Genomic DNA, 26,988 nt, shown 5'->3' on the forward strand with positions numbered 1-26,988 from the left:
AAGACCGCAAGACCGCAAGTGTGGGTATTTGGACAAGGCATAAGGTTTTGTGTTCAAGCCGTCATATAGTAAGACGCAGAGTCACCGCGAGACCGCGAGCGTCACGTGTACTTCAGTATTTGTGTAGTAAACAAAACCGCATTTCCGCCATTCATACATACAGAGGCAAGCGGAACATGCAGGATTCATATTTAAACCGTCTTTTTGCATTTAAATTTTCACAGACATTAGTTCGCGATTCGAATTAAGTGGCAGTGGCTACTTTTGATTTATTCGTCCAAAATCGACGAATTCCGTTGCATTCCGCTAGGGCTGCACGATTAATCGCATGCGATATTTAACGCGCATCTTGAGCAGCATTAACTACACAGAGCCGTTGTTCACTGACGAGCTGCGCTAAAAATCGCGCGAGCGCAGCTCGTCAGTGAACAACGGCTCTGTGTAGTTAATGCTGCTCAATGTGAAAGCACGCAGGTGATGGAGATTTACCGCTGATTAAAGAACCGGCTTTACTGATAAGATGCGCGTTAAATATCGCTTGCGATTAATCGTGCAGCCCTATATTCCGTGCTATAGAGTAATTTACGTTTTTATGAATGGACTCTGCTATCCCATCCATGTTTTCGCAGAAACCATATGGCCCTAGAAATGTAACCACACTTCAGAACATTTTGGCTTGTTCTGTGTGTTGTTTGAAGGAGTTGCAGGGGTGACATCATGTCACAGGGTCTCTCTTTCTCTCTCTGTAGCGTATGCACTCAGATGCGTTCTCAGGTACCGAAATTTGTGTATATTTATTACGTATACAGTATCTCACAGAAGTGAGTACACCCCTCACATTTTTGTAAATATTTTATTATATCTTTTCATGTGACAACACTGAAGAAATGACACTTTGCTACAATGTAAAGTAGTGAGTGTACAGCTTGTATAACAGTGTAAATTTGCTGTCCCCTCAAGATAACTCAACACAGCCATTAATGTCTAAACCGCTGGCCACAAAAGTGAGTACACCCCTAAGTGAAAATGTCCAAATTGGGCCCAAAGTTTCAGTATTTTGTCGCGGTGAAGGAATTTCCCTTGCGGTAATTTTGAGTGGCTCAATAGCGCGGTATGCGGTTGAATGAACGGTTTAACGACTGACTGACAGCCCGTCTAGAACGCACAGGTGGAAATATCAATAGAAAGTCTCTTTGTGGATGAGTTCTTCTGCGTCATCACGTTCTATTAGTTCTACAGCTTCAGTTTCAGAACTTTCACGCTTAGTAACACATACAGCTGTTCCCTCACCACAGTGCAACACCCCTTTCAAACTGTCGCGTTCCGAACGTTGTTTAAGTGACATATTGCGGTATTTTCAAAATTCATATCGTAACAGAAATAAAAACCGGTATTCGGTATGAACCAGTATACCACCCAGCACTAGTCTTCAGTGTCACATGATCCTTCAGAAATCATTCTAATATGCTGATTTGCTGTTCAAGAAACGTTTCTTATTATCATCAATGCTGAAAACAGTTGTAATGCTTAATGTTTTTGGGAAATCGGTGATAATTTTTTAGGGTTTTTTAATGAACAGAAAGATCAAAAGAATATAATTTATTTGAAATATAATTTTTTTGTTTCATTATAATTTTTCCTTGCTGATTAAAAGGATTTCTTTAAAAAAAAATCATACTAAGCCCAAGCCTTTGAACTGTTATGTATATATCAAGACATTATACAAGAGAACTGACAATTTACCATAAATTATTTTTTATATTATTTTTCAATATGCGGAACTGAATTGAAATCACATCATTAAAAGTGAACTGAAATAACTATTTTCATTATCGATTGTTACTGTCACTTCCATGTTCTCGTTCCCATTCTTTACTGTTACATCAGTCTGTTGCTACAGTATGGGACAACCATATCACCTGAATGATGTTACATATGTGCTTCTGTAGACAGACATCACTCTTCCTGTGCTGCTATAACTGGACTACCTAAACCACAGGAGCACAAACAAGCAGACATTACTGATGAAAGTCTAATTTAGCCTCTGTTGTTTATTTCTCACTACTTTACATTGTAGCAAAGTGTCATTTCTTCAGTGTTGTCACATGAAAAGATATAATAAACTATTTACAAAAATGTGAAGGGTGTACTCACTTCTGTGAGATACTGTATATAAATAGACACACATGCATGAATATATTTATGAAAAATATGTTATGTTTATATATTAAATATATTTATATACAAATTATATGGAAATAAATATATACGTGTAAATACATGTAAATATTTTCTAAATATATACTGTATGTGTATTTATATACATAATAAATATACACAGTACACACACATATATTATGTAAACAAAAACTTTTATTTTGGATGCGATTAATCGTTTGACAGCACTAATTTTAATTTATTTTAAAATATAGATTTATTCCTGTGATGGTAAAGCTGAATTTTCAGCATCATTACTCCAGTCTTCAGTGTCACATGGAAATCATTAAATCATTCTAATATGCTGATTTGCTGTTCAAGAAACGTTTCTTATTATCATCAATGCTGAAAACAGTTGAATGTTTTTGGAAATATAATTTTTTTGTTTCATTATAATTTTTCCTTGCTGAATAAAAGGATTTCTTTAAAAAAAAATCATACTAAGCCCAAGCCTTTGAACTGTTATGTATATATCAAGACATTATACAAGAGAACTGACAATTTACCATAAATTATTTTTTATATTATTTTTCAATATGCGGAACTGAATTGAAATCACATCATTAAAAGTGAACTGAAATAACTATTTTCATTATCGATTGTTACTGTCACTTCCATGTTCTCGTTCCCATTCTTTACTGTTACATCAGTCTGTTGCTACAGTATGGGACAACCATATCACCTGAATGATGTTACATATGTGCTTCTGTAGACAGACATCACTCTTCCTGTGCTGCTATAACTGGACTACCTAAACCACAGGAGCACAAACAAGCAGACATTACTGATGAAAGTCTAATTTAGCCTCTGTTGTTTATTTTGGGCATGTTGAAACAATAGATGAAAGACACGGCAACTTAAAAGCTAGTTTGATGCTGTGCCTATGTGTGTAAGCCGAGGTTGGAATGCTTTTCCCCATCTTTCAGAAAAGCTTCCCGGAAGGAAATAAAAAAAAAAAAATGGTAGATGGAAGTTTGACAGAGCTGTTGTTTTTGTTGTGTGGTGTCTTCCTGTTTTAGAGCCAGTGAGGAGGAGCAGCAGGCCCAGTCGAAGAAAGCCCTGAAGAAACAGCAGAAGGAAGCAGAGAAAGCAGCGAAGAAGGCAGAGAAGCAGGCCAAGCTGGTGAGTGTGCGCCAGGAGACGCAAACCCTGCCCATGGCCCACCACTGCCGTATGGAGGGGTTTTTATTCTTTTACAATTCCTGTGATTACAAATCTGTGTATGTGCCTGAACAAAGTGACATTTGTGCATCCAGAAAATATTCCCCCAATATTTTAAACAGTCAAAATGAGCATTGTGCTTATTTTGTTTGCTTAAAGGGGTCATATGATGCGATTTCAAGTTTTCCTTTCTCTTTGTCTGGGGTCCACCTATAAAATTTGATTTTTTAAACTGGGAAAAAAAGATTTCTGTAAAAGAATACTCAAAGTCCAAAGAAAAACACCAAATAATGGATGCAGGGCAGAATTAGGCCAATACCCTCTCCTTCTAAACATCCAAAAAAGAGCCATCAAATTCTGGAAACACCTAAAGACAAGTGACCCCAGCACATACCATTATAAAGCCCTGAAACAGCAAGAGCTGAGCCTCACGAAGAGTCCCCTCCTTCAGCTGGTGCTGAGACTGACAGAGATCAGCCAGCCTCAGAACTCACACTCACTCTCAACCATTCGGCCCACACAGATCATCAACACAGAGAAACACAAGTACATCACCCATTGGACAAACACCATTAAAAACCAGCACAAATTAGAATGTTATTCGGCACTAAATCGAGAGTACACCACGGCAAGCTACCTGAGCACAACTGATGTGAAACTCAGGAAAAAATTGACGATGTACAGACTCAGCGAGCACAGTCAGTCTGTAGAGACGGGCCGGCGCAGACAAACCTGGCTCTCCCGTGAGGAGAGACTCTGCTCCCACAGCAGTCTGGGAGAGATCCAAACAGAGCTGCACTTCCTCACAGAATGCACCAAATACCTAACCATCAGAGACCACTATTACCCCAAAATAAACAAAATTATATGAACCGAAAAACTTTGTTTCATTCTCGGCGAAAAAGCCAAATGTGCAAATATTGCTGCAAAATTAGTAGCATCGTGCCATGACCTGAGGGGCAAACACAATCCAGAAACACACAGCCAGTAGACACACTCTCACAGGCCAGAACTGAAATTCTGTTACTCATGTACATAATGTTACATTTCTCTATCCAGCAGTTGCTACAGGAAAATCGTTATTATTATCATTTCTTTTTATTTTATTTATTGATTTATTTATTTTTTCCCTATATGTATCTTTTGGCATACATGACATTTCCATATTAGTTATATATTAGTTATAATATATAAATAAATGTTAAGATGTTCTAATGTAAATGTTCAGATGTTAAACCATTCTCTTTGTTGTCTTAATGCTTTGGCAATGCAAAATTGATTTTTGTCATGACAATAAAGCTATTCGAATTGAATTGAATTGAGAGAGAGAGAGAGTGAGAGAGGGAGGGAGGGAGGGAGGGAGGGGGGGGGGGTCACTTCACAAACGCATACCAGCTTCATCACTGTGTCTGTCACGCGACTCTGTTGCCCTTTCGGGCTTGAACTGATGGTAAAACTAATGACATTATTTACTGTCTTTACATTTATTTTGAAAGATGAAGCTCGCGATTATGGTAAGGGGCGTTACTTTTCCGATGAGTGCTTGCGGTGTTCGGCCAATCACAATGCACCGGGTCAGCTGGCCAATCAGAGCAGACTGCGCTTGTCAAAGGAGGGGGCTTTGTAGAAAACGAAGCATTTGAGAGAGGCGGGGCATAGAGGACCTACAATAATGTACAGTATTTGAAAAAGAATGGTTTTTTTGAACATTAAAGCATATCAACATATTCTGTTACACCAAATACACAAAATAATGATCTTTAAAAAAGCATCATATGACCCCTTTAATGTCTTATTTTATTAGAAGTGAGGTTGTGAGGTTTGTTCAATACTGTACTGACTTTGTTTTATTATTTTTTTTAAATAGATTTTATCAAAGAATGAAAAACAAAACAAAAAAGTACAGTAATTTGCAGAAGGTTTGTGAAAAGCATACTCTACCTGGAAAAGTCATAATATATTATTATTATTATTATTATTATTATATATAAATTTATATATAAAAATAATAAAAACAATATGCTATAATAATAAAGTGAATAATGAAAACAATCCAATAATATCCATGTTCAAATATTTTACTTAAAGGCTTAAGGAGTTTTTTTTTTGTCTGCTGGACATTTGTGCAACATTTTGTCAAGTGAGTGATTCAGATACAAGAGACATAAGCAGAACAAATGTATAAAGTCATTCTTACTTAAATTGACACATTGATTTGAGTAATTTACAAAGAATCCAATTCTGTTTTACCTAGAAAAGTCATTTTAGTTTCCATTTTAGCACTCTAATGTACTTGCAGACATCAGTAAGTGTTTGAATTTGTATCATTGCATTTTGGTAAGATTTTAAAGTGAACTTGCAGTGCTTGCCTTTCTCCAGAATAATCAGTATGTGTTTAATGTTTATGTTAGCTCGTATGGCGGGTCTGTCTCTCTACTGTTGAAGTTTTATTGAAATCAGTTACTCTCTTTGATTCAGGCCTCAGAGCAGCAGGAAGCTGAAGAGGATGTAAGTATTTACTGTTCACTGTCCAAATTCACATTTTCTGTCTGTTATTAGCCATATCAAGTGATAAAGAAATAAAAAATAGTTTATGTACGTAGTGTTCCAAATAAATTATGAATATATATTTTGGAAAGATTTTTTTCTTTTTTTAATTTACTGGTCACATTTTCCTTGCAGTTACAGTGAATGGGGACTGGATTTTAATTTTAATTTTTTTTACACAAGTAAAGGATACAAGTAAATGGACCATAATCAAGATATCATTCACTGAATATCTTGACATAACCCAGGCAATGTCTGTTTCAAGAACAAAATTTTCTTTTGAGTTTAATATTTATCAGTGAATTGGTTGATCTAATTCACAAAACAATCTGATTTTTAACTTGCTAAATATCTCTTAAATGGACTTCTTTTATGATGCTTTTGTGGTGGTTTTGCATTGTTCTTGAAGGTTTAAGTAACCATTCAAACATTCTCCTTTGGTGTTACACAGAAGAAAGTAATGTTTTAAATAACATAAGGGTGAATCAATGAATTATTATTATTTATTTTTTTTGCTGAACCGTTCCTTTAAAATTCATTACCATCCCTATCTTCTTCTCTTCTCCTCCCAGGATTTTGCCATGGATCGCTATGGGATCTGTCCTATGGTCCAATCCCAGCAGAAACTGGGTCAGTGTCCTTCTCAGTTTTTAAGTGGAGATTTAGGAGGGCATCTCGCTCCCACAGGATGAATATAGACAGGTTTCCCAGTGCAAAATCTGCTGTAGAATGATAATTTGGAATGTCTTTGAGTTTAAGAGATAATCTAATGCTGTCGGGATCTCCCTGGCGTCCCCTTTAGCTCTCCCTGATGTTCCTCCCCTCGCTGTCACACATAATAGTCTTGAATAACTGTACAAGATAAATCTCGGATGAGGAATTAGGGTGACATTACTCCCGACTGTCCGGCTGCGAGTTTTTAAGCTTTGCTGCTACAGAACAAAGTCGTCTCCCACCAGCATTCCTCTCGGGCAGAGATAGACGAAGCTTTCATGTGGGTGGATTCCGGATCAGCCAAACGCCCTGAGCACTTTAACTGGGGCTGAGTGGGACCGCCCCGTCTCTGCTGCCTCATAATAAAGTCATAATGTGAGTCAGCGGAGGCAGGGTGACACTGTATTTGTCAAAACGGAGAAGAATTCACGTGATGGTCACCTTTCAGACGGGGCTTGTTATGTTTCATATTTATTAGCCCTCCTCCCGGTGGCTTTGTAATCCGAGTGAATGTCTTTGTGGAGATCTGTGTACAAGTGGGGAGGCCTGTCGTCTTTGATGTCTTTTCTCTGAGACTCTCTCTCTCTCTCTCCTGGATTGAGGCAGACAGGGCGTTGGTGCGTGTCCAGGACCTGACACCCGAGAAGGCAGAGCAGCAGATCTGGGTGCGCGCCAGAATTCACACCAGCAGAGCTAAAGGTAAACGCCTCCTCACTATTACACAAGCTCATGTGCTGCTGGAAGTGTTGCTCAATTCATTTCAACACGTGGAAGCTGCTCTTACCAAAGCTCAAGGGCTTCTTATTTGACATGCAGGCTGTATTATTGCATTAATAAACACTAAAATTGCAGTTCCTTTAGCTCAAACAGTAGAGCATGGGTTTGGTACCAAGGTCATGAGTTTGGGTTTAAGAGAATGCAAGAGCTGATAGAAATGTGTATACATTAAAAATGCAATATAAGTTGATTTAGATAAAAAACCTCTGCTAAAGGCTTCAATTTAAATATAAATAACAGACATTATCATAATTATACATTAGAGTATTTCGTAAAACATTAAAGTGAAACATTTCTCCCCGTGAATTTCATTTAAATTGAAACTTTAAACTGGAAAATTTATACTTTGATCAGGATAAAGCTGCTTAGTTTGGAAGTGACCTCTGAATAAGCTGTTCTTCATGCATTGGTTGACTATTGATAATAGACAGTGGACCTTTTTTGTGCATTGAATTTCATCTAACTTTGCTAACTAGACCTACTTTTGCTGCATTTGCCAAAATATGCATGTGATATGGTTTCCCAGAACATATATGATTTGACATTCCATTTCTAGTGTGATCAATGAACAATGAAGTAAAAACAGCCATAAAAGTGGTCTCTATTGATTTATTATTTGACCAGACTGGCAAGAATGAATGTATTTTTACACAAAGTTTATTTAATGCTAAATCACTTTTATAAATATGCAGCAAGACAAATTACATTGGCCTCACTGGCAGTTTTGCCAAGAGTTGAGACCTTTTAACTCAAAGTTGGATTAAAAATGTGAAATATATGTATATCTGAGATGATAACTACACACGTTTCAAAAATTACATGCAGCATACTATTTGAAACATTCATTGTTGCATACTGCTTCATATACCGTTTTTGTAGTATATATAGTGTGTATATAATGCATAGTATGCTGTTAGCTATACTTTATTTTATCTAGACTTATTTTCTTATGTTCCTCAACACGTGTGATGCACATTCTTAAAATAATATAATATAATGTAATATAATATAATATAATTTTTCCTGCTTTTCAGTCCTGTAATTTTCCATACCTGTGGTTAATGGAGGTGATGAGGACCATGAGGGATATGGGTGCCCTCAACATGTGCCTTATCTGTGCCAAATTTGTTATTTGGATGAATTGCAATGACGTTGAAAGCTTATGAAAATAGTGGCCATTTTCACTACAGAACTGACAAACACTCCTTGTGGCTGCGTTATATTAATAGTAAATGACATCAATAGAAACTGTTTGGTTGAATCCTCAGCTTAAATGAAACTTTGTGGCTTCCCCTGTCTGTCCCACACAATCCAAGTCTGAAGGGCCCACATGTACACGTCTGCTTTAAGAGTGCAGTAATGAATAAACCATGGCTATATCACTAGTTTCCTTCCACTACGACTTCCATGTCAAGGATCCTTTAACCTCCAGCTTCCTTCATTCTGTCAGTGTGCTCTGGGCTGAAGGATGTCCTTCAGCACAACAACATCCTGATTTGCTCTGCGATGAAGGGTCTGTTTTTAACTACCACTCAGCTGTCTGTCTGACAGTCTCTGAACACTGAGGGGGACTTCAAAGAGTCTGGGTTGGTCTCTGATCTTGACTCGATCTGTGTCAGGTTTACACAAATCGGAGTTTGTTCACTCTCAAGGTGTCTGATTAGCAATTTGGTGACAAGTCAAAACTACACGCATTGTGTCTTTCAAAGAAACTTCCAGGCTGTTGATAGCTGATTGGTACCAGTACATTTTTTATTTAACTGTTCTGACAAGAGTTGGACAAGTATGCTCTACTTTGATGTCAAATCTAAATCCTAGTTTGTTAGAGATTTAAATAAGTAAATAGTAGTTGGTTAAAATGTATTGTTGATTCAGTCATTCTTTTAGTTCTGGTTTTGTGATCAGAAACCATATATTATGAATTGGCAGTGTTGTAAAGGTTACTTTGGAAAAATAATAGGTTAAAGATTACACGTTTCACTATTTAAAATGTAATAATTAGGTTTTGTAATCAGAAACCAGCTATTATGAATTGGTTAGTTTCTCTAAAGATAACATGAAACAGCATTTACAATGCATATTATAATGTGATATATTTCAGATTGGGATCTATTTGGTTGTGAAAGTAGGCACATTATTATTATGATACATTTTTATTGTATTAGTGGTGCTGTTATTGTTCTCAGACTTTGAACAATCCATAACTTGTACTATTTATTCTACTACTTCTATTCTATTCTATTCTATTCTATTACATATTTAAAAGTTTGAGGTTGGTAAGATTTTATTTCGTGTTTTTGAAAGAAGTCTCATATGTTCACCAAGGCTGCATTTATTAAAATATATCCAGTAACATTGTGAAATATTACAGTTTAAAATAAATATGTCATTTATTCCTGTGATGGCAAAGCTGCATTTTCAGCAGTCATTACTCCAGTCTTTAGTGTCAAAATTCTTTAGAAATGATTCTAATATGTTGATTCAATGTACAAGAAACATTTCTTACTGTCACAGTTGAAAATGGCTGTGCTGCTTAATGTTTTTGTAAAAACGGTGATACATTTTATTTTAGAATTCTTTAATGAACAGAAAAATCAAAATGACTGCATTTAATAAATACAGATTTTTTTGTATCATTATTGCAGTCACTTTTGATCAGAATAATGCATCTTTGCTGAATTGATTATTATTATGAATTGATTATTGTTTATTAAATTATTAATTTCTTTAAAAATATTACTGCCCCCAAACTTTTGAATTTTAGTGTATGTTAAGTTATATTATTGTGCTTTTTGTCTCTGGCAGTAAGTACCCGTCTTTGTAAGGTATGCTGTGGTATGTGTTCTGACAGGTTGTTTTTCTCTCTCTAGGGAAACAGTGCTTCTTGGTCCTGCGTCACCAGCAGTTTACCGTGCAGGCCCTGCTCGCCGTGGGAGATCGTGCAAGCAAGCAGATGGTCAAGTTTGCAGCTAAGTGAGTATAGGCCACGTTTCCTGTCAAACAATGGTGGGAAAAGTGAAGTCCTGGCGACTCATTCCATTTTAACGTGTTAAGTGGCGATCGATAAAGTTTCACTTCAGAACAAAAGCTCCATTTTTGCAGTCGGATACAGCTTTCCCTCAACACCATAATGGGTCATTCCCCTTAAAACAACAAACAGTAGATACATCAGAGAGACATGTCTACTTAAAAGTATGGCTTGAATGAATGATTATGGGTCTGGGGTCAAATAGAGGGTTGTGGGACAATTGGACAAACATTAGCTCACAAATACAAAACTGAAACCTTTTAGTTCATAGAATGTGCCATATTAGTTGCAATTTAGTTTCTTATTATCGATTCAGTCTGGATGTATGGAAATGTGTATGTTTGAACATTTGCATGGTTTCGTTCTGTTGCATTCTTGCTTGAAATGTTTCATCAGATAGTAAGCTTTCACAACTGTTTGATAGACAAGGCTTGTTCACGTTGTTTTCAAGTCCCCTTCCATTCTTTTAAGAGGGTCAGAGGGTTTGTTGCTTGACCGTGTTAACATCCTCTGTTTGCTGGCGCAGCATTGAATGGTGGCTAAACTCTATTCACATTATCAGTCATGAATTAGGAAGGGTGTTGTGGTCTGGGGAGTTCCTATTCAGTTCCTTACGCTGTTGATCTTGTTTCCCATTGCTTGCAATTGAATGTAATTGTTCTTGCCTCAAATTGTCCTGGTTGATAGCTGTGCACTTGGTTATTTCTGATCTAACTGAAGGATTTCACCTCAGCAGAAATCTTAGATGAGCGCTTCCCCACGCTCGCAGATCACTGAAACAGATTTTGTATTCTGCAGAGAAACTTCCTCTCTTTGTATTACGTAAATGTGGAGTAACGTAACAGTTAAGTTAGAGAGTTTCAGTTAGAGGATGTTTAACACACCCAACTACTATCAAGTTCTACCAAATTCATAATTAATATACAGTGGGGCAAAAAAGTATTTAGTCAGCCACCAATTGTGCAAGTTCTCCCACTTAAAAAGATGAGAGAGGCCTGTAATTTTCATCATAGGTATACCTCAACTATGAGAGACAAAATGAGAAAAAAAATCCAGAAAATCACATTACAGGCCTCTCTCATCTTTTTAAGCGGGAGAACTTGCACAATTGGTGGCTGACTAAATACTTTTTTTCCCCACTGTATGTACCTATGAGCTATATCTGTTTTTAGAGTTCCAGAATTGTCGAAAATAATACTGTGTTTTAAAATAATGCACACCTGTATTAGCTGCATTACTCAAGGATGCACAATTCCCCATCTACCTGGAAGCACACATTCCCGACAAACGATTCAGTATTCAGGTTTTTTGAAAAATTCCTGGAAAATATCATGCATGTTTGAATACTTCAGGATGAAGATTTAAAACCATTATAGAATAAAGTACTTAATGAAAATTCTGTCATCAGTTACTCACCCTCATGTCGTTCCAAACCCGATTGGCTTTATTTATTTTTTGACAGATCATGAATGATAGTTCAAAGTGACCATGTCTGTCAAGCTGTAAAAATTTAGATCCAGATATTCATCAGGCATTTCTCATTTTGTGTTCCACTGAAAACTAATTTAGAATGACTAGAGGTTAAGTAAATGACTGGACTTTCCTGCTAATAACATTTTTGCAGTATTTGTGGTGGTGAGAAACCTTTCAAAATCGTGACAAAACGTTTAAAATACACACTGGAGTGTAAATGTTTCATCAGAGTGAAAGCAATGTGGTTTGTCTTCACAACAGCAATCTGTTTGCTTGAATTGTAAAAGCAGAACTTGCGAATACCATGTGATCGAGATCGTTTGAAACTAAGTTGAATTGCAAAGGTACTGTTGCTTAACAATATAATCTCATGAGTTTCCATGATGTTGTTCTGCAGTTTCTGTTTCATGTGTGCTATTCTGAATGTTGTTTAAAAAAACAACTACATTTTGTTCTAAAGTGAAACAGTTTTGTTTAAGATCATTATCACCTGTGTCCAATCAAAATAAATCCACACATTGCACATTTCTAAATAAGAATTTGTGAAGTTTTTGTGTTTTGAAGTTCACACTTATGTTTTTTGTGGTGTGACTAATTAATTTTAGAAGGATTTTGTCTACACCTTTGTTTAAAAAGTTTAGGGTCAGTAAGATGTTTTGTTGTTGTTTAAAGAAATGAATACTTTTAATCAGTAAAGACTAGTGCTGTCAAACGATTAATCGCGATTAATCGCATCCAAAATAAAGGTTTTTGTTTACATAATATATGTATGTGTACTGTGCAAATGTATTATATATATAAATAAATACAAACACATGCATGTATATATTTTGAAAATATTTACATGTATATATTTATATTCTTTTTTTAATATTATATATAAACATTTAATATATAAACATAGCATATTTTTCTTAAATATATACATGCATGTGTTTGTATTTATATATACATAATAAATATACACAGTATACACACATATATTATGTAAACAAAAACTTTTATTTTGGATGAGATTAATCGTTTGACAGCACTAGTAAGGACGCATTAAATTGACCAAAAATGGCGTTAAAGACTTACATTGTTACAAAAAAATCAGATTCAAATAAATGCTGTTGTTTGGAACTTTTTTGGAATGTTTTATATTTATCAAGGAATCCTGAAATATGTATCATGGTTTTCACACAAACAAGAGTTTTTATTATTGACAATAAGAAATGTTTCTTGGGTACCAAATCAGCATATGATTTCTGAATTACACTGGTGTAATTAATCATAATCATAATAATTGCAGCCTTGGTGAGCATAAGAGACTGAAAAAACAAACAAACAAACAAACTTTTGAACTGTAGTGTAGTCTATAAAACCATAATACTTGCATATTTAAAATCACTTTTGGGTTGCAGTGTTTGAATATGCTGGATGTTATATCAACTGTCCAAATGCATTTTTTCCCCTCATCCTCATGCTGTATTTTTCTGTTTACAGCCTCACGAAGGAGAGCATCATTGACGTGGAGGCCGTGGTGAAGAAGGTGGAGCAGAAGATCGAGAGCTGTTCCCAGCAGGATGTGGAGCTCCATGTGGAGAGGGTAGAGATCTGAGATTCATCTCTTTTATTTGACTGAGAGAGCATTAGGGTCTTTATATCTATCCCCACAAGAAGACCAGTGGAATTTGTTTTGACCTTATATGTACTATAACCAATGAATGGTACCAAACCTAATTGCAGGTACAATTCACCTGTAGTAACATGCTGTTAAATTGGTAATTCACTCCAAAATGAATATATGACCATAATTTTCTGACCCTCATGTTGTTTCAGACCTGTATGACTTACTTTCTTATGTGGAACACAAAAGGAGCAGTTTAGCAGAATGTTTACAAGCTGCATTAGTTAATGCAGTGAAAGTGGAGGGGACCAGAGACAACCGAGTTCACTATTTCACATTCATTGTATGGAAAAAAGCAGCTTGGACATTCTGCTAGACGACGACTTTTATTTTGTATCTAATAATAACCTAAACTCATGTTCCCTATTCTGTGTCTTTGTCTCAGATCTTTGTGATCAGCCAGTCTGAGGCCAGACTTCCCCTTCAGCTTGAAGATGCTGTCAGGCCAGAGGGAGAAGGAGACGAGGTGAGAAACAATGGGTGAGAAAGTTGAAAAGTTGTGGGTAATGAGAGAAGAGCAGAACACAAATGAAAGCTTAAAATGTTAAACAGATCCCTCAGTTCAGTGTTATGATAATCCACAGTCAAAGTTCTCTTAGACAAGTTGAGTTAAAAGAGGTTGTTTTCTCTCTATTTCTATATCTAAATTATTTTGGGTTTTTTTCTGTTAGGAATGGAATACAAGCATACTGCACAGTATATACACAGCATAGTATGCATTAAAGGGATAGTTCACCCAAAAAAAATGGAAATCCTGTCATCATTTACTCAACCTCAAGTGGTTCCAAACATGTGTTGTTGTTTTTTTGCTAATGAACACAAAATAATGTGTGTAGCCAAACAGATGAAGCTGGTCCCCACTGACTTCCATATTATGGAAAAAAAAAATACTATGGAAGTCAATGGGGACCAGAAACTGTTTGGCTACACACATTCTTCAAAATATCTTCCTTTGTGTTCAGCAGACTAAGTAAATAATGATTTTTGTTATTTTTTAAGTGAACTACCTCTTAAAGCAGCATCATTCATGTTGTTTTAAGGCGCTATACAAATAAAAATAACCTTCTCCTTAAACAGTAGTAAGCTACATTGTTGAGAGCATTGCATTATGGCATATAGTATTCTATACGGTGTAATTTGTTATGTATTTCTCATAGCAAATGCAGCAGGTCATCCAGGCATACCATACATGCAGAAAATGTACATACTTTACACAGTATACATTCTGCACACTACAGAAATGGCTGTTGTGAACATGGCTTGTGTCTTTGCCTGTCTTTCTTGACGTCAGACAGCTAATGGTGGTGCAGTGTTTATGTAGTAAGAAGAAACCAGCTGCAGTTGCTATCCAGGTGTTCTCTGCAGGGATTCCACGATGTCAGTCAGACAGAGCATCTGCTGCCTCATTACGCTTGTGTCTTATCGGGCGGTCTGAGGATGAGCAGCCTGTTGATCAGTCTTCAGCTCCTGCAGGCTTTATGAAGGAAACATAACTCTTAGAGCTCAGGGGCCTTGGGGCCTCTGCAAGAGAAATAATTTGAATCTAGATTCAGATTTATAAATTGCCATTAGAAAGTGTTGAATCATTACAATTTTAAGATATTTTTGATGTTCATCAGGATGCTTCTTTCTTCCATGCGATGAATGCCTCTGGTCATTTATTTTCATTGTATGGAAAAGAAGAACGACCTGCCTGACATCTTTTCTGCTCTATGGAACAGGGTTCCACAATAAGGCTGGTTTTCTGTGATGTACTTCAAATTGTTGTTGGAAACTCTGCTGATTTGTCACTACGATAATGTGATCTAGCTTCTGACATTGGTGAAGTTTTGTTGAATTTGCTAAATGTCTTGTGATAGTCCTGAAAGCATCAGTAAATAAATTCCAGAATACAGTCAGTTGTGCATTGTATGCTGTTATTTTCCAGCAAGATTGTGTTTATGAATTTAAAGAGTTGCTTCAAAAGTTTTTTCTGTTTTATGCTCATCAGTATTAATTTCTTAAAAGAAAATACTCCAAACTTTTGGGTAGTGGTGTATATTAGACCTGTGTAATTTCCAGCTTGTAGTAACCTTTCTTTTTGTAAATGTTATTTTGCTGGCAGAAGAAAAATATTAAGCCATGATTAAGAAGAAAAATACTTTTTTGCCCCACTGTAGGTTTGGAATGACATGACATTTTGGACCAATCAGATTGATTTGTGAGCTATCAACAGAATGTTGTAGAAATAATTTTTTGAGTAATCATGACCTTTTCTTTTTTTTTTTCAGGAGGGAAGAGCCACTGTCAATCAGGACACTAGACTGGACAACAGAGTTATCGATCTGAGGGTAAGTCTGTATCCATCTCTCGTGAGTGTATTGTTCAGATTTATGAAGCCTTGATGTGGTTGTGGGACTCGAGCGCTGCGATTGGCTGCCTGTTCTCTGTGAGAGCACCTGTTTCTGAGACAATGTGTCTGTGTGAACAGACCTGGCCTGCCTCACACATTTTCATTTTAGTGAACAGTAAAGAAATTAACAGTTTCCAGCGGTTGCAGGCTTAGCTTTGTCATAATGAAAGACCTCCGTGTCACAGACCCACACACACACACACACCTTGTGTTTTTTTTTTTTTCACACACCAAATGAGATTGAAATCTGGCAGTGCTATAGGACTGCCACAGCGCACCTTGTTTTGAGACAGCGGCCCGTTTTTGAGAACTTCCAGAAAGTGAAGGCAGAAATCTGAGAGTGTGAGGCGGGGGAGTCAAACCACAGGACAACAGCTTTTTGTGCCTCTTCGCTTTTCACTTCAGCCTTGCGAACACTAAAGTGACGCACACAGCTCCTTTCTACACGCCCCCAGTAAGAAACGTGTGAGGACGCCAACTGAAACCTGCATGTTTACACACTCCGCTGATAGCAGCTTTGCATATTAACTGTACAACCACTCAGCTTCACAGACGAGTCACTTAATGTCCTCGCAGCGCACCCCCGGCACCGTGTTATCATGATCTGCACTAAGAATATAGACAGTGTGTCTTAATCTGTTGACTTCTTGATATTTACTAGCATGTTAATAAGAGGAAGTACTGTTGTCCTGTTTTGAAAAAAACATTGGTAACACTTTATTTCGATAGTCCACTTTAGACATTCTATTAACAGTAAGTAACTTTGCAACTACATGTCAACTAGCAGCTAGTAGAGTATTAGTAGACTGTCTGCTTAATATCTTCTAACACTTTCTTTGTCAACTTATTCTACTAACCCTAAACCTACCCTAACAGTCTACTCTGAGAGTTAGTAGACATGTAGTTGCAAATTAATGAAAATTAGTTGACATGTAGTTGACATGTAGTTACAAAGTTACTTATAGTTAATAGAATGTCTAAAGTGGACTATCGAAATAAAGTGTGACCAAAACATTTAATTTCTGCAGGTTTCCCACAGTCATGTCCATGACCTTTGCATGTTTATATGAAGTCTAAACTTTTATAGATGCATTCAGCTATATTTAATTACTAGAATTTTGCTGTTAGTAAGTGCAATCTTTATTTAATGATTTTTTTTAACTACTCAAATTCATTAGTCAAAAGTCTTAGGAACCCATTTCAAAGTTATAAATCACTAATGATAATATGGATTTTTTGGGGGCATTTTTTCCCCCAAAACCAAAGCTGTCTACCTAGATGCGAAAGTTTTCTAAAAGGAAGGCAGCAAATTAATACGGCCTTCTAAGATATGCTTTTATGACAAACTTGAGAAATGTTTCTTGAGCATCAAATTAGAAATTAGAATTCATATTAGAATGATTTCGGAAGGATCATGTGACACTGAAGACTGGAGTAATGATGCTGAAGCTTCAGCTTTGCCTTCATAGGAATAAATTACATTATTAAATATATTAAAATACTAACAGTTATTTGTATTTTACTGTTTACTGTATTTTTTGATCAAATAAATGTGACCTTAATGAAAAATCTTTCTGACCCCAAACTTCCTGTGTACTTCTTTTCAGTACTGAAAACTGTATAGTTCTATCTAATTAATAATTACCTATTTTACCAATTATCTATGTCTGCTATTTATTTTTAGTATTTATTATGTTAAGTTCAAACCAGAGTCACTTCATTCGGTAACTATCTTGATTAACACCCTTTACAGTAAGTACAACTCTTATCTTCTTGACGACCAGAAACTCTAAAACAGTTTTTCAAGACTGCATGTCAAAATTAGATTTAAAAGCAGCAATAAAATCTGATAATAATAGTATCATAAATTTAGCCTCTTCATGTCAAATCATGCAAAAACAGCTGTTTTGATACCAGTCCAGTTTATGCACATGCACGTTGTAGATCTGTCTGCAGAGTTGCTGCTTATCAAATCGGTCATATTTCATTAGAATAATAGAAGGTGGCTGGCTATATAGGCAGTGCACTGCAAGACTGCTTACTAGCTTTTGGATCAGCGTAATTTATATGTTATTTACGGGTCTAAAATCCCCCTAAGGGGAGTGGAGGTTTATAATGTGGTTATAAAACTACAAACATGGAACCAGAGTAGATCTAATTACCTTAAATCTCCACAAAAATCTTAATGTTATTCTATCACAATGAATTCTTGTCTGCAAAAGTGAGTCTGTCCTAACTGAATCAAATCCAATAAACAAGATCCTTGAAATATTGAGATAGAAGCTGTTTGTTTCTCTAGGATTTATGCGAGCTCTCTGTAAGTTATGAAGAAAGAGGAAACGTGGCCCATATCACGGGTCATCAGGGAGTCATCTGATTCATGGGAAATTCAGGCTGAGAAAGCTTTTTTGTTTGAGACCAGAGGATTCAGGAGGTTTGATTGTTGCTGAAGATTGATTTTGCAAGCACTCTGTCCCTTTGGTCCTGTGAAGAGGACCTAATTTATTTGTATCTCTGACAAAAATGACCAGAATATATTCAGTTGCCAGAGAGATTTTATTAGAACATAATAAAAAGAGGTCTTTTGAGATCTAGCATTATGTTTTCTCCAGAACTTCTACAGAGATACTTACGTAACAAGGTGTTAAATGGCATAAAAAGAGAAGTTGCTCCCTGTCAACACCCAAACAAACAGGTTATGTAACTTGTTTACTAACCATGCGTCTTCCTTCACAGACCACGACCAGCCAGGCCATCTTCAGGCTGCAGTCGGGCGTATGTCAGCTCTTCAGAGACACGCTTATCAACAAGGGCTTTGTGGAGATCCAGACCCCCAAAATCATCTCTGGTACAGCCTTCTCCAAGTGCACTTCATCTCTCTCCTTTTGTTCACATCTCTCTGCATACCAGAGGAGTAGTTCACTAGTTATTTACTTGCATATCAAAACTCAAAGCTCTTATGTTTTCAGAGAAACTTAAAAGTCTTTTTTTGAAAGTTAATATGTGCTGACCATATTAAAGGGGTCATATGATGTTGCTAAAAAGAACATTATTTTGTGTATTTGCTGTAATGAAATGTGTTTATGTGGTTAAATGTTCAAAAATCACATTATTTTCCACATACTGTGCATTATTGTTTCTCCTATGCCCCGCCTTTCTGAAACGCGTCGATTTTTACAAAGCTCATCGATCTGAAAAGCGAGGTGTGCTCTGAATGGCCAGCTATCCAGTGCATTGTGATTGGCCGAATTCTTGCGTGTGACGGAAATGTTACGCCCCTTACCATACTGTGATACCATCTCCCGGCGCGACGAGACAAAAACATTAAAACCCATTGTAAACGAGGCATTTGTTGCATCCATAATTATGGATTATAATGACTTATACTGTCTTTTTACGCGTTGCGTTGCATCGTGCCGCATAAACATAAAACCATGTCTGCATTTGTGATCGGAGAAATTACAAACAACAAGCGCTACTCTACACTGCTCAAAACTCGCGTTTGAATCATCCGTGGCAAATCCTTTAAATATGAAAACGTACTTACAGGCTGTGAGTCAGACCAGCCGGCATTGTAGTATACTCTCCCAGGATCAGGAAACAGTCCTCCATAAAATGCGCTGGACACATCTGAATATTTGGGTTGAACTGTTCTGGAGCAGTGTTGTAAATACAACTTAACCACTGATTTCTAGTCGTGTCCTCTTTTGGAAGGCCAAACTAAGTATTTTCGCTTTCATAACGAGAAACACAGCGTCTTCACAACATGGCGGCGGCGGTGGCAACAACAATAATGTTACTCCTTCTTTCTTTGCGTGAACATTTGGGCTGCGTTATGCAAATCTTCCCACACAGTGACGTAGACATATGGGGGCGTGTTTAAACGAGGTGTTTTAGGAGGGCGTGGACCAGTCTTAACTTTTATAAAGAATATTTCTTTGGGTTTGAGACTTTAGTCTTTGCCACTTTAGGGATCTTATCTATTCACGAACAGCTTGTAACACTCCAAAGAGAAAGGAAAACTTGAAATTGCATCATATGACCCCTTTAAGCAACACGCACGATAGAAGCAATTCATTTACAAATTGGTTAAATTATCATCATGATCTGTTTTCATCATGTCTTATCAAAACAAACCAAATCTACCTCTGGAACAACTTTTCTAATGATGTAATGAAGGCCGGGCTGTGCTGAATTCTGCCACATTATGGCAGTTAAATGTCTTTTCAAATGCCATAATTCATCCATGCATGTTTCATCTTCAGGTGAAACTACAGACTTCTGTCTGTTGACGTATGCCAGACTTCTCCAACCATTTAGTCAGTTTAAACCCAGGCTTTCTTATAGCTGACTGTAAACTCATATTCAGTAATCTGTAATTTAATAATCCATTTCATTTGGAAGTACATCACAATCTAGAAGAAAAGATGTGTCGCTACTTCTGTTCATCGTGACTTTAATCTCACAGAACATTTGAGATGACATGAGGCAAATGATCTTGTCTCCATGTTCACACTGGAGAATCTGTATTCATGACTGCAGGGACGGAGTAGCATAGGTCTTATCTTTGTCCTCACACACTGAGCCTTCTGAATGATTTCCTGCTCACGCTGTCCAACTTAGTTTATTGTTCCTTCTTTGCACCTTCAGTCTCTAAAAATTTCAATTTCAAGGATTGATACTTTTTCATTTTCTGAGGTAAAAAACAGACAGCGACACTGTCAAAACACTGGCTGAAGAAAAAGTGGTGTTTATTAAGGAGATATGTCTCCAGTCAGTGATAGGATGCCATGTTAGCACTCTTGAGATGGTGGGTACACCAAGAGCTGTCGGATCTGCTGGGATTCATGAACACAGCTGTCTTTGTGAAGAGTTCAGGGCCTGCTTCTGTTGACTCGACTCAAAACTCTGCAAATTGATTGCTTTCTCAGCTCTTTCTATTCATCAGAGAATCCTGAAAAAATATCAAAGTTTCCACTAAAATATTAAAGAGCACAACTGTTTTCAACATTGATAATCGGTAATAATTAGAATGGTTTCTGAAGGATCATGTGATAATGAAGACTGGAGTAATAGGTGCTGAAAATTCAGCTTTGCCATCACAGGAATAAATTATATTTTAAAATATATTCGAATAGAAAAAAACTGTTATAATATTTCACAATATTACCGTTTTACTGTATTTTTGATCAAATAAACGTAGCCTTTGTGAACATTAGAGACTTCTTTCAAAAATATCAAAAATAAACAAAATAAATCATACTGACTGCAAACTTTTGTCCTTTTTGGAGCTTGATAGTATAAATCATAATTTACTGATTTCAAAACATTTCATTTTCCATGGAAGACTGATTCTACCTTAAAAAGTAAAGAGAGATAATTGTGAGATAAAGTTTAAAACAAGACCAGCAAATTGAGATATAAAGTTGCATTGTAAATTGTAAGGTCACTGTTACAATTTTATTTAAGTTATAATTTGAGGCACAAATGAGCTTTCATTTTAGTGGTATAATCAAACTTTATTGGTATAATGAAAGAATAATGACTTTGTAATGACAGGAGGGAATGTAAAATAAATTATTTTTGATTAATTTATTAAGAAAAATATTCCTTAAAAAATCTAATAAAACACAACCCCCCCACCGCCCCCCCCCCCCCCCCCCCCCCCAATATATTTGTTATCTGTGTTACTACTTTAGTTTTCTTAATACTTTTACTTTTTCCTGAATGATTGCTTGTTGATCAGGGTGCTGTCTTTAGAGTTGATGGAAGTCGAGCGCCAAAATGATGTAGCTCAACTACTTCAACCACCTCTTAAATATGCTGCTTTTTTAGTCCACCAATGATTTTAAAGACTAGGGATTACGTCAGTAAAGGTCTTGGTGGTGTTACAACACTTTCTCTCAGCAAAACCCCCCGTTGTGTTTATGTGGTTTTCGCTGTTAAGGAAAACAGTTACTTTCATTTCCTCTGTAGCCCGACCAGCCAATCAGAAAAAGCCTTAGTGACGCATTTCAGATTTAAACTTTGCCGCCTTCGTTTGGATCTACCACCCTCAACAGATCAACATTGTGTTCTTTCAGTAAAACCGCATGACATCCGGTGCCCACACCCAACTCTACGTGCCCTATAGAACATCATGTTCTTATGATGACCATACTTACCATGATAATTATTAGCATGTCTCTGTCCTCACATCTGCGGACAAAATAATACCTATGATCACAGTGCATATGTCTTTGTGTATTATTCACAGCTGCCAGCGAGGGTGGAGCAAATGTCTTCACCGTCTCCTACTTTAAAACCAGTGCATACCTGGCCCAGTCGCCTCAGCTCTACAAGCAGATGTGCATTTGTGCTGACTTTGACAAAGTCTTCTGTGTCGGACCAGGTAAAGCATTAAAATACACCCTCCTGTCTCTTCCCTTCCCTTCAATATGCTGTTCCCATCCTCAGGTCATATCTAAGGTGGATAGCAAACAATCCAGAAGACCCAGAGGCAATCATATACTGTAGACTGTAGCCTCAAACGCATCTGGCCGCTGTATTTCTATGTCTATCTGTAGAGGTCACCTTCACCAGTATCTCCTCCCTGCCAGTATGCAGATCAGGACATACCGCAGGATAAATAGACGAATTGCACTCTTGGTGCATTTGGCGGGCACAGAAATCCCTCCTGTGCAGCACACCGAATAGAGCAAGAATATCAAAGACTTTCAGCAGAGCCGTGAGACGCAAGACTTCAGAAAAATACAGCTCATCAGGGACCTCTGCTGATGGGAAGTCACAATGTAGAAACAGCTTTTTTTTCTTTTTTTCTTTTACCTGGAAATGTTCAAAACAAGTGCATTAGTCTGATTCTGGGCAAGACATTATTGATGATCCTGTTGTTTGACACTAAAATTTGAAAAAGTAGCATTTTAGAAATTTAGCTACTAGGAAATTTAGTGTTGTTTTAGAATTATTTATATACTATCCACCTTTTTCTTGCCGTAAAAAATGGGCTATGGGTCTAGTTTCCGGTCTCATCCGCGTCCAGCCATTTTTAGCTGTACAAAACTGTTCGTTTTGCTGCTTGATACTGAAAATTTGTGTGGCTTATGATATTATTTTTATGTATTATCTTAATTATGAACACACTGGTTTGTAGTGCAAACAGTTTTACCATTTACTGCACGTGTTATTCTTCTCATTATTTATCTATAACGGCTAATGAACCGGAAGTCTCACCCATAGGCTTACTTCCGCGTTAAAGAAAAAGGTGGATAGAGAATTGATTAATATTTTATTTTTATAGTTTCAGTTTTCACTTTAATTTTAGTTTAGGTGTCAGTAATTTTGTTGTGTGTTTGTCATTTGTTTTTTTATATTTCTTTTAGCTTTTCAGTTTATTTTTAGTTTTTACTAATTTATGTACATAAACGTATTTTATTTCAGTTAGTTGTCAAAGCTTAATTTTACGATTTTCATCTTATATTTATATTTATTTTATTTCTGCTTTATTTAAATGAACAAAAACATTTAAATAGTTTAGTTTTGGTTAACTATAATAACACTGTAACGCAAATTGAATTTTGAAAATGGGGGCCTCTGTTATTTATTTCATGATGGGAAATTTCCGTCAGCCGTGAACAATAGTAAAGTGTTTAAAATTAATCGCCCAGTGGTTTAATTTAAATACTGAGGTTACTATGAATGTGAATCTCTCAGTTGACTATGCAAATGTTTCTCCTAGTGTTCAGGGCTGAGGATTCCAACACTCATCGCCATCTGACCGAGTTTGTGGGGCTGGATATTGAAATGGCTTTCAATTACCATTACCATGAGGTCATTGACTCCATTACTGACACCATGGTTCAGATCTTTAAGGGACTACGTGACCGGTAAGAGATGTGACTCCTTCAACGTGGCTTTAAATTTGAAAATAATTTAGTGAAGTCCTATTTCCTTTTTAATAAGAAGCAAATCACATGAGAATAAAGTCACATGAGTTTCTCTTGGTAGTTTCTTCACGTGACAGAAATGCCTACACATTCATGTGATTTGTAATAACAAGGATATACACTACCATCTAGTGCTCAAGTTAATACTGCAAGTCTTTTACTTTATACTTGAATGAAGCCTTTTACTGTTACTTACAAACGGAAATCTGACCCAGCATTCTCTTTATGTGGAATTCATTAATGATTTATCCAATAATCACAAACAACCGGACCAGCATTGAGAAAAATAACATTTGCCCACTAATGGTGTAGAAAATAGTATTTGGAAGATGAAACTGAGAAGCCTTGAGAATCACTTTAGAAACTTTATTTGAAGCCTTCAATTGAATGTTGGGCCCACATTTCATGCAAATCTCTGTTCTGCCTACTTATTCTCTCTCATCGTGTGTCTGGGATGTGGATGCACTCCAGGTTCCAGACAGAGATCCAGACGGTGAATAAGCAGTATCCCAGTGAGCCGTTCAAGTTCCTGGAGCCCACGCTGAGACTGGAGTATAAGGAGGCAGTGGCAATGCTCAGAGCTGCTGGGGTGGAAATGGGGGATGAAGAAGATTTGAGGTCAGTGTGGCTTTCTTTGATTGAATTTCCCACATTGCACACACAGGGAATCTGTAACGTTTTAGAACAGATCTGTAATCATTTTATTTTTTCTTCCTCAGCACACCTAATGAAAAGCTGCTTGGTCGTCTTGTGAAAGAGAAGGTAAAAGATCTTTTAAACATAAATAATATACACTACTGTTCAAAAGTTTGTGCTGGGAAAGATTTTTTAATGTTTTTAAAAGAAGTCTCTTATGCCCACTAAGGCTGCATTTATTTGATTAAAAATGCAACAAAGCTGAATTTTCAGCATCGTTACTCCAGCCTTCAGTGTCACATGATCCTTCAGAAATCATTCTAATATGCTGATTTGCTGCTCAAAGAACATGTATTATTATTATAAATTCTGAAAACAAACCTGCTTTATAATTTTGTGGAAGCATTGATAAGTTGTTTTCTTTTAGAATTCTTTGATGAATGGAAAGCTTAAAATAACATTTATATATAATTTTTATATATAATTTATATATATATATATTTTCCTTGAAATAAAAGAGCAGACATACTCTAATGCTCTCAAGCTCCCTCTTCAGTCCACCCAGATATTTTATGGAAACTACAAAAAATGGGTCATTCTGCAGTCTGTTTGTGACACCTTTGTTTGCTTAAGGTCAGAGAAAGTGTTAAATGACCTTGTAAATTTAAATGATTAATGTTTTTAGCTCCAGAAATATTGAAACCAGGACAAATATGTTTGTACAAATGAGTGGAATATGGCACATATAAATTAAACACATCTTTGTGTTTATTTTAGTATGACACTGACTTCTTTGTGCTGGACAAATACCCCTTGGCGGTAAGGCCGTTCTACACCATGCCTGACCCCAACAACGCGGTAAGTGTTTAGAAGCCTTTAGATCTAAATACATCACTTTTTATTCAGACGCCACATGGTTCATGTTCCTGCAGAAATACTCCAACTCGTATGACATGTTCATGAGAGGAGAGGAGATCCTGTCTGGAGCTCAGAGAGTCCACGATGCCCAGCTGCTCACTGAAAGAGCAATGCACCACGGCATCGGTAACTACACTGAAACACAGCATCCGTGTTCTTAAAAGTGATGCTCCAATAAACAGGAATACACAGAATGCGGAGTGACCTATAATGCATTTGAATTACAACACGTTGTACTTCATCCTTATGGTAAATATCGGCTACTCTAAAGTCTGTTTTGTCATAGATGATACATTTTTTGCTCTGTGTTACAGACTTGGAGAAGATCAAGGCCTACATTGATTCGTTCCGTTATGGAGCTCCTCCTCATGCTGGCGGTGGCATAGGTAACAACATTTTTTTTTACAATCTTAGAAACAGTCTATTCTACAGACTAATTACTGTTTAAAGGTTTTGGGTCATTTAAGGCCAGGGCTTTTATAATGTAACAAAAGATTGCCATGCAAAATAAATACTGTACTTTTGAACTTTCTAGTCATTAAAATATTAAGTGGCTTAACTGTTGATAATAAGAAATGTTTCTTGAACACCAAATCAGCATATTAGATTGATTTCGGAAGAATCATATGACTGGAAATCCTAAAATATTCAGTTTCAGCGTTTTAGTTCTCGTTTAAAAATATCTATGGGACTTGTGTATGATGTTAAATGTCTGTCATCTCTTAGGTCTGGAGAGAGTGACCATGCTTTATCTCGGCCTACATAATGTACGTCAGACCTCCATGTTCCCTCGTGATCCCAAACGCCTGACCCCATAAAGATTAAAGCAGCCAGTCGGCTTCTCGTCTCCCGTCCCGCCTGAAGCAGTAGAACCTCTCGGACACCCAGCTGTCAGGGATCTGGATGTGCCAGGATGTGGAAGTGCCATGATGATTAACCGACACAAATTCAACCACTTTTATAATACTTATCACCAGACACAACATTACGGATGTTAGATAAAACTAATGTGCATTGAAGGGAATCAGTGTTAACTGCTATATAATACAGGTGATATTTTGACATGTATTATTAAAGTCATACTGTACATGTAGGTGTTTTTCTACTGATGATGATCCTTGACACCAAGATTTTGAGAATTTTAACAAATGATTTAAACGGTACATGCACAATAAATTAACCAAATGGGACGTTTCGGAGTATTTTTCTTCGGAAAGTTTGAAAATGATTAATGTTGTACATATATTCTAGACTATGTTTCAAATCATAAGCACTTACTAAGTGATTCCCCAACCGTTGAAGGTTAATATTACATCACTTTCTGTTGTGAAATGCCAATGTAGTTCATTTCCTGTTTTATAGCCAATAGTCATCATACATTTGTTGATAGTTTCTCTTCATTGGCAAGGCAAGGCAAGTTTATTTATAAAGCACATTTCATACACAATGGTAATTCATTATAGGCTAAACATTGATAATACATAAATCAAATCACTGTTTTAGTACACGC

At 36.6% G+C, this 26,988-nt stretch overlaps 1 protein-coding gene across 1 annotated transcript in view; it reads left to right on the top strand.

Moving 5' to 3' along the window:
• dars1 (aspartyl-tRNA synthetase 1) overlaps positions 1 to 26,677 on the top strand; it is a 32,458-nt gene extending 5,781 nt beyond the window's left edge. Inside the window, exons 2-18 of the mRNA XM_016239568.1 lie at positions 3,237 to 3,339; positions 5,857 to 5,886; positions 6,498 to 6,555; positions 7,246 to 7,338; positions 10,287 to 10,389; positions 13,406 to 13,508; positions 13,975 to 14,055; positions 15,860 to 15,919; positions 18,718 to 18,829; positions 22,238 to 22,372; positions 23,717 to 23,864; positions 24,396 to 24,542; positions 24,644 to 24,686; positions 25,338 to 25,418; positions 25,493 to 25,604; positions 25,793 to 25,864; positions 26,205 to 26,677. Of these exons, the coding sequence (XP_016095054.1) occupies positions 3,237 to 3,339; positions 5,857 to 5,886; positions 6,498 to 6,555; positions 7,246 to 7,338; positions 10,287 to 10,389; positions 13,406 to 13,508; positions 13,975 to 14,055; positions 15,860 to 15,919; positions 18,718 to 18,829; positions 22,238 to 22,372; positions 23,717 to 23,864; positions 24,396 to 24,542; positions 24,644 to 24,686; positions 25,338 to 25,418; positions 25,493 to 25,604; positions 25,793 to 25,864; positions 26,205 to 26,296 (1,573 nt within the window). The 3' untranslated portion in view covers positions 26,297 to 26,677. The remainder of the gene's footprint in view (positions 1 to 3,236; positions 3,340 to 5,856; positions 5,887 to 6,497; positions 6,556 to 7,245; positions 7,339 to 10,286; positions 10,390 to 13,405; positions 13,509 to 13,974; positions 14,056 to 15,859; positions 15,920 to 18,717; positions 18,830 to 22,237; positions 22,373 to 23,716; positions 23,865 to 24,395; positions 24,543 to 24,643; positions 24,687 to 25,337; positions 25,419 to 25,492; positions 25,605 to 25,792; positions 25,865 to 26,204) is intronic.
• Positions 26,678 to 26,988: the final 311 nt, after the last annotated feature.

This window comes from Sinocyclocheilus grahami, unplaced genomic scaffold, assembly GCF_001515645.1.
Source record: "Sinocyclocheilus grahami isolate Dianchi unplaced genomic scaffold, SAMN03320097.WGS_v1.1 scaffold568.1, whole genome shotgun sequence".
NCBI lineage: Eukaryota > Metazoa > Chordata > Actinopteri > Cypriniformes > Cyprinidae > Sinocyclocheilus > Sinocyclocheilus grahami.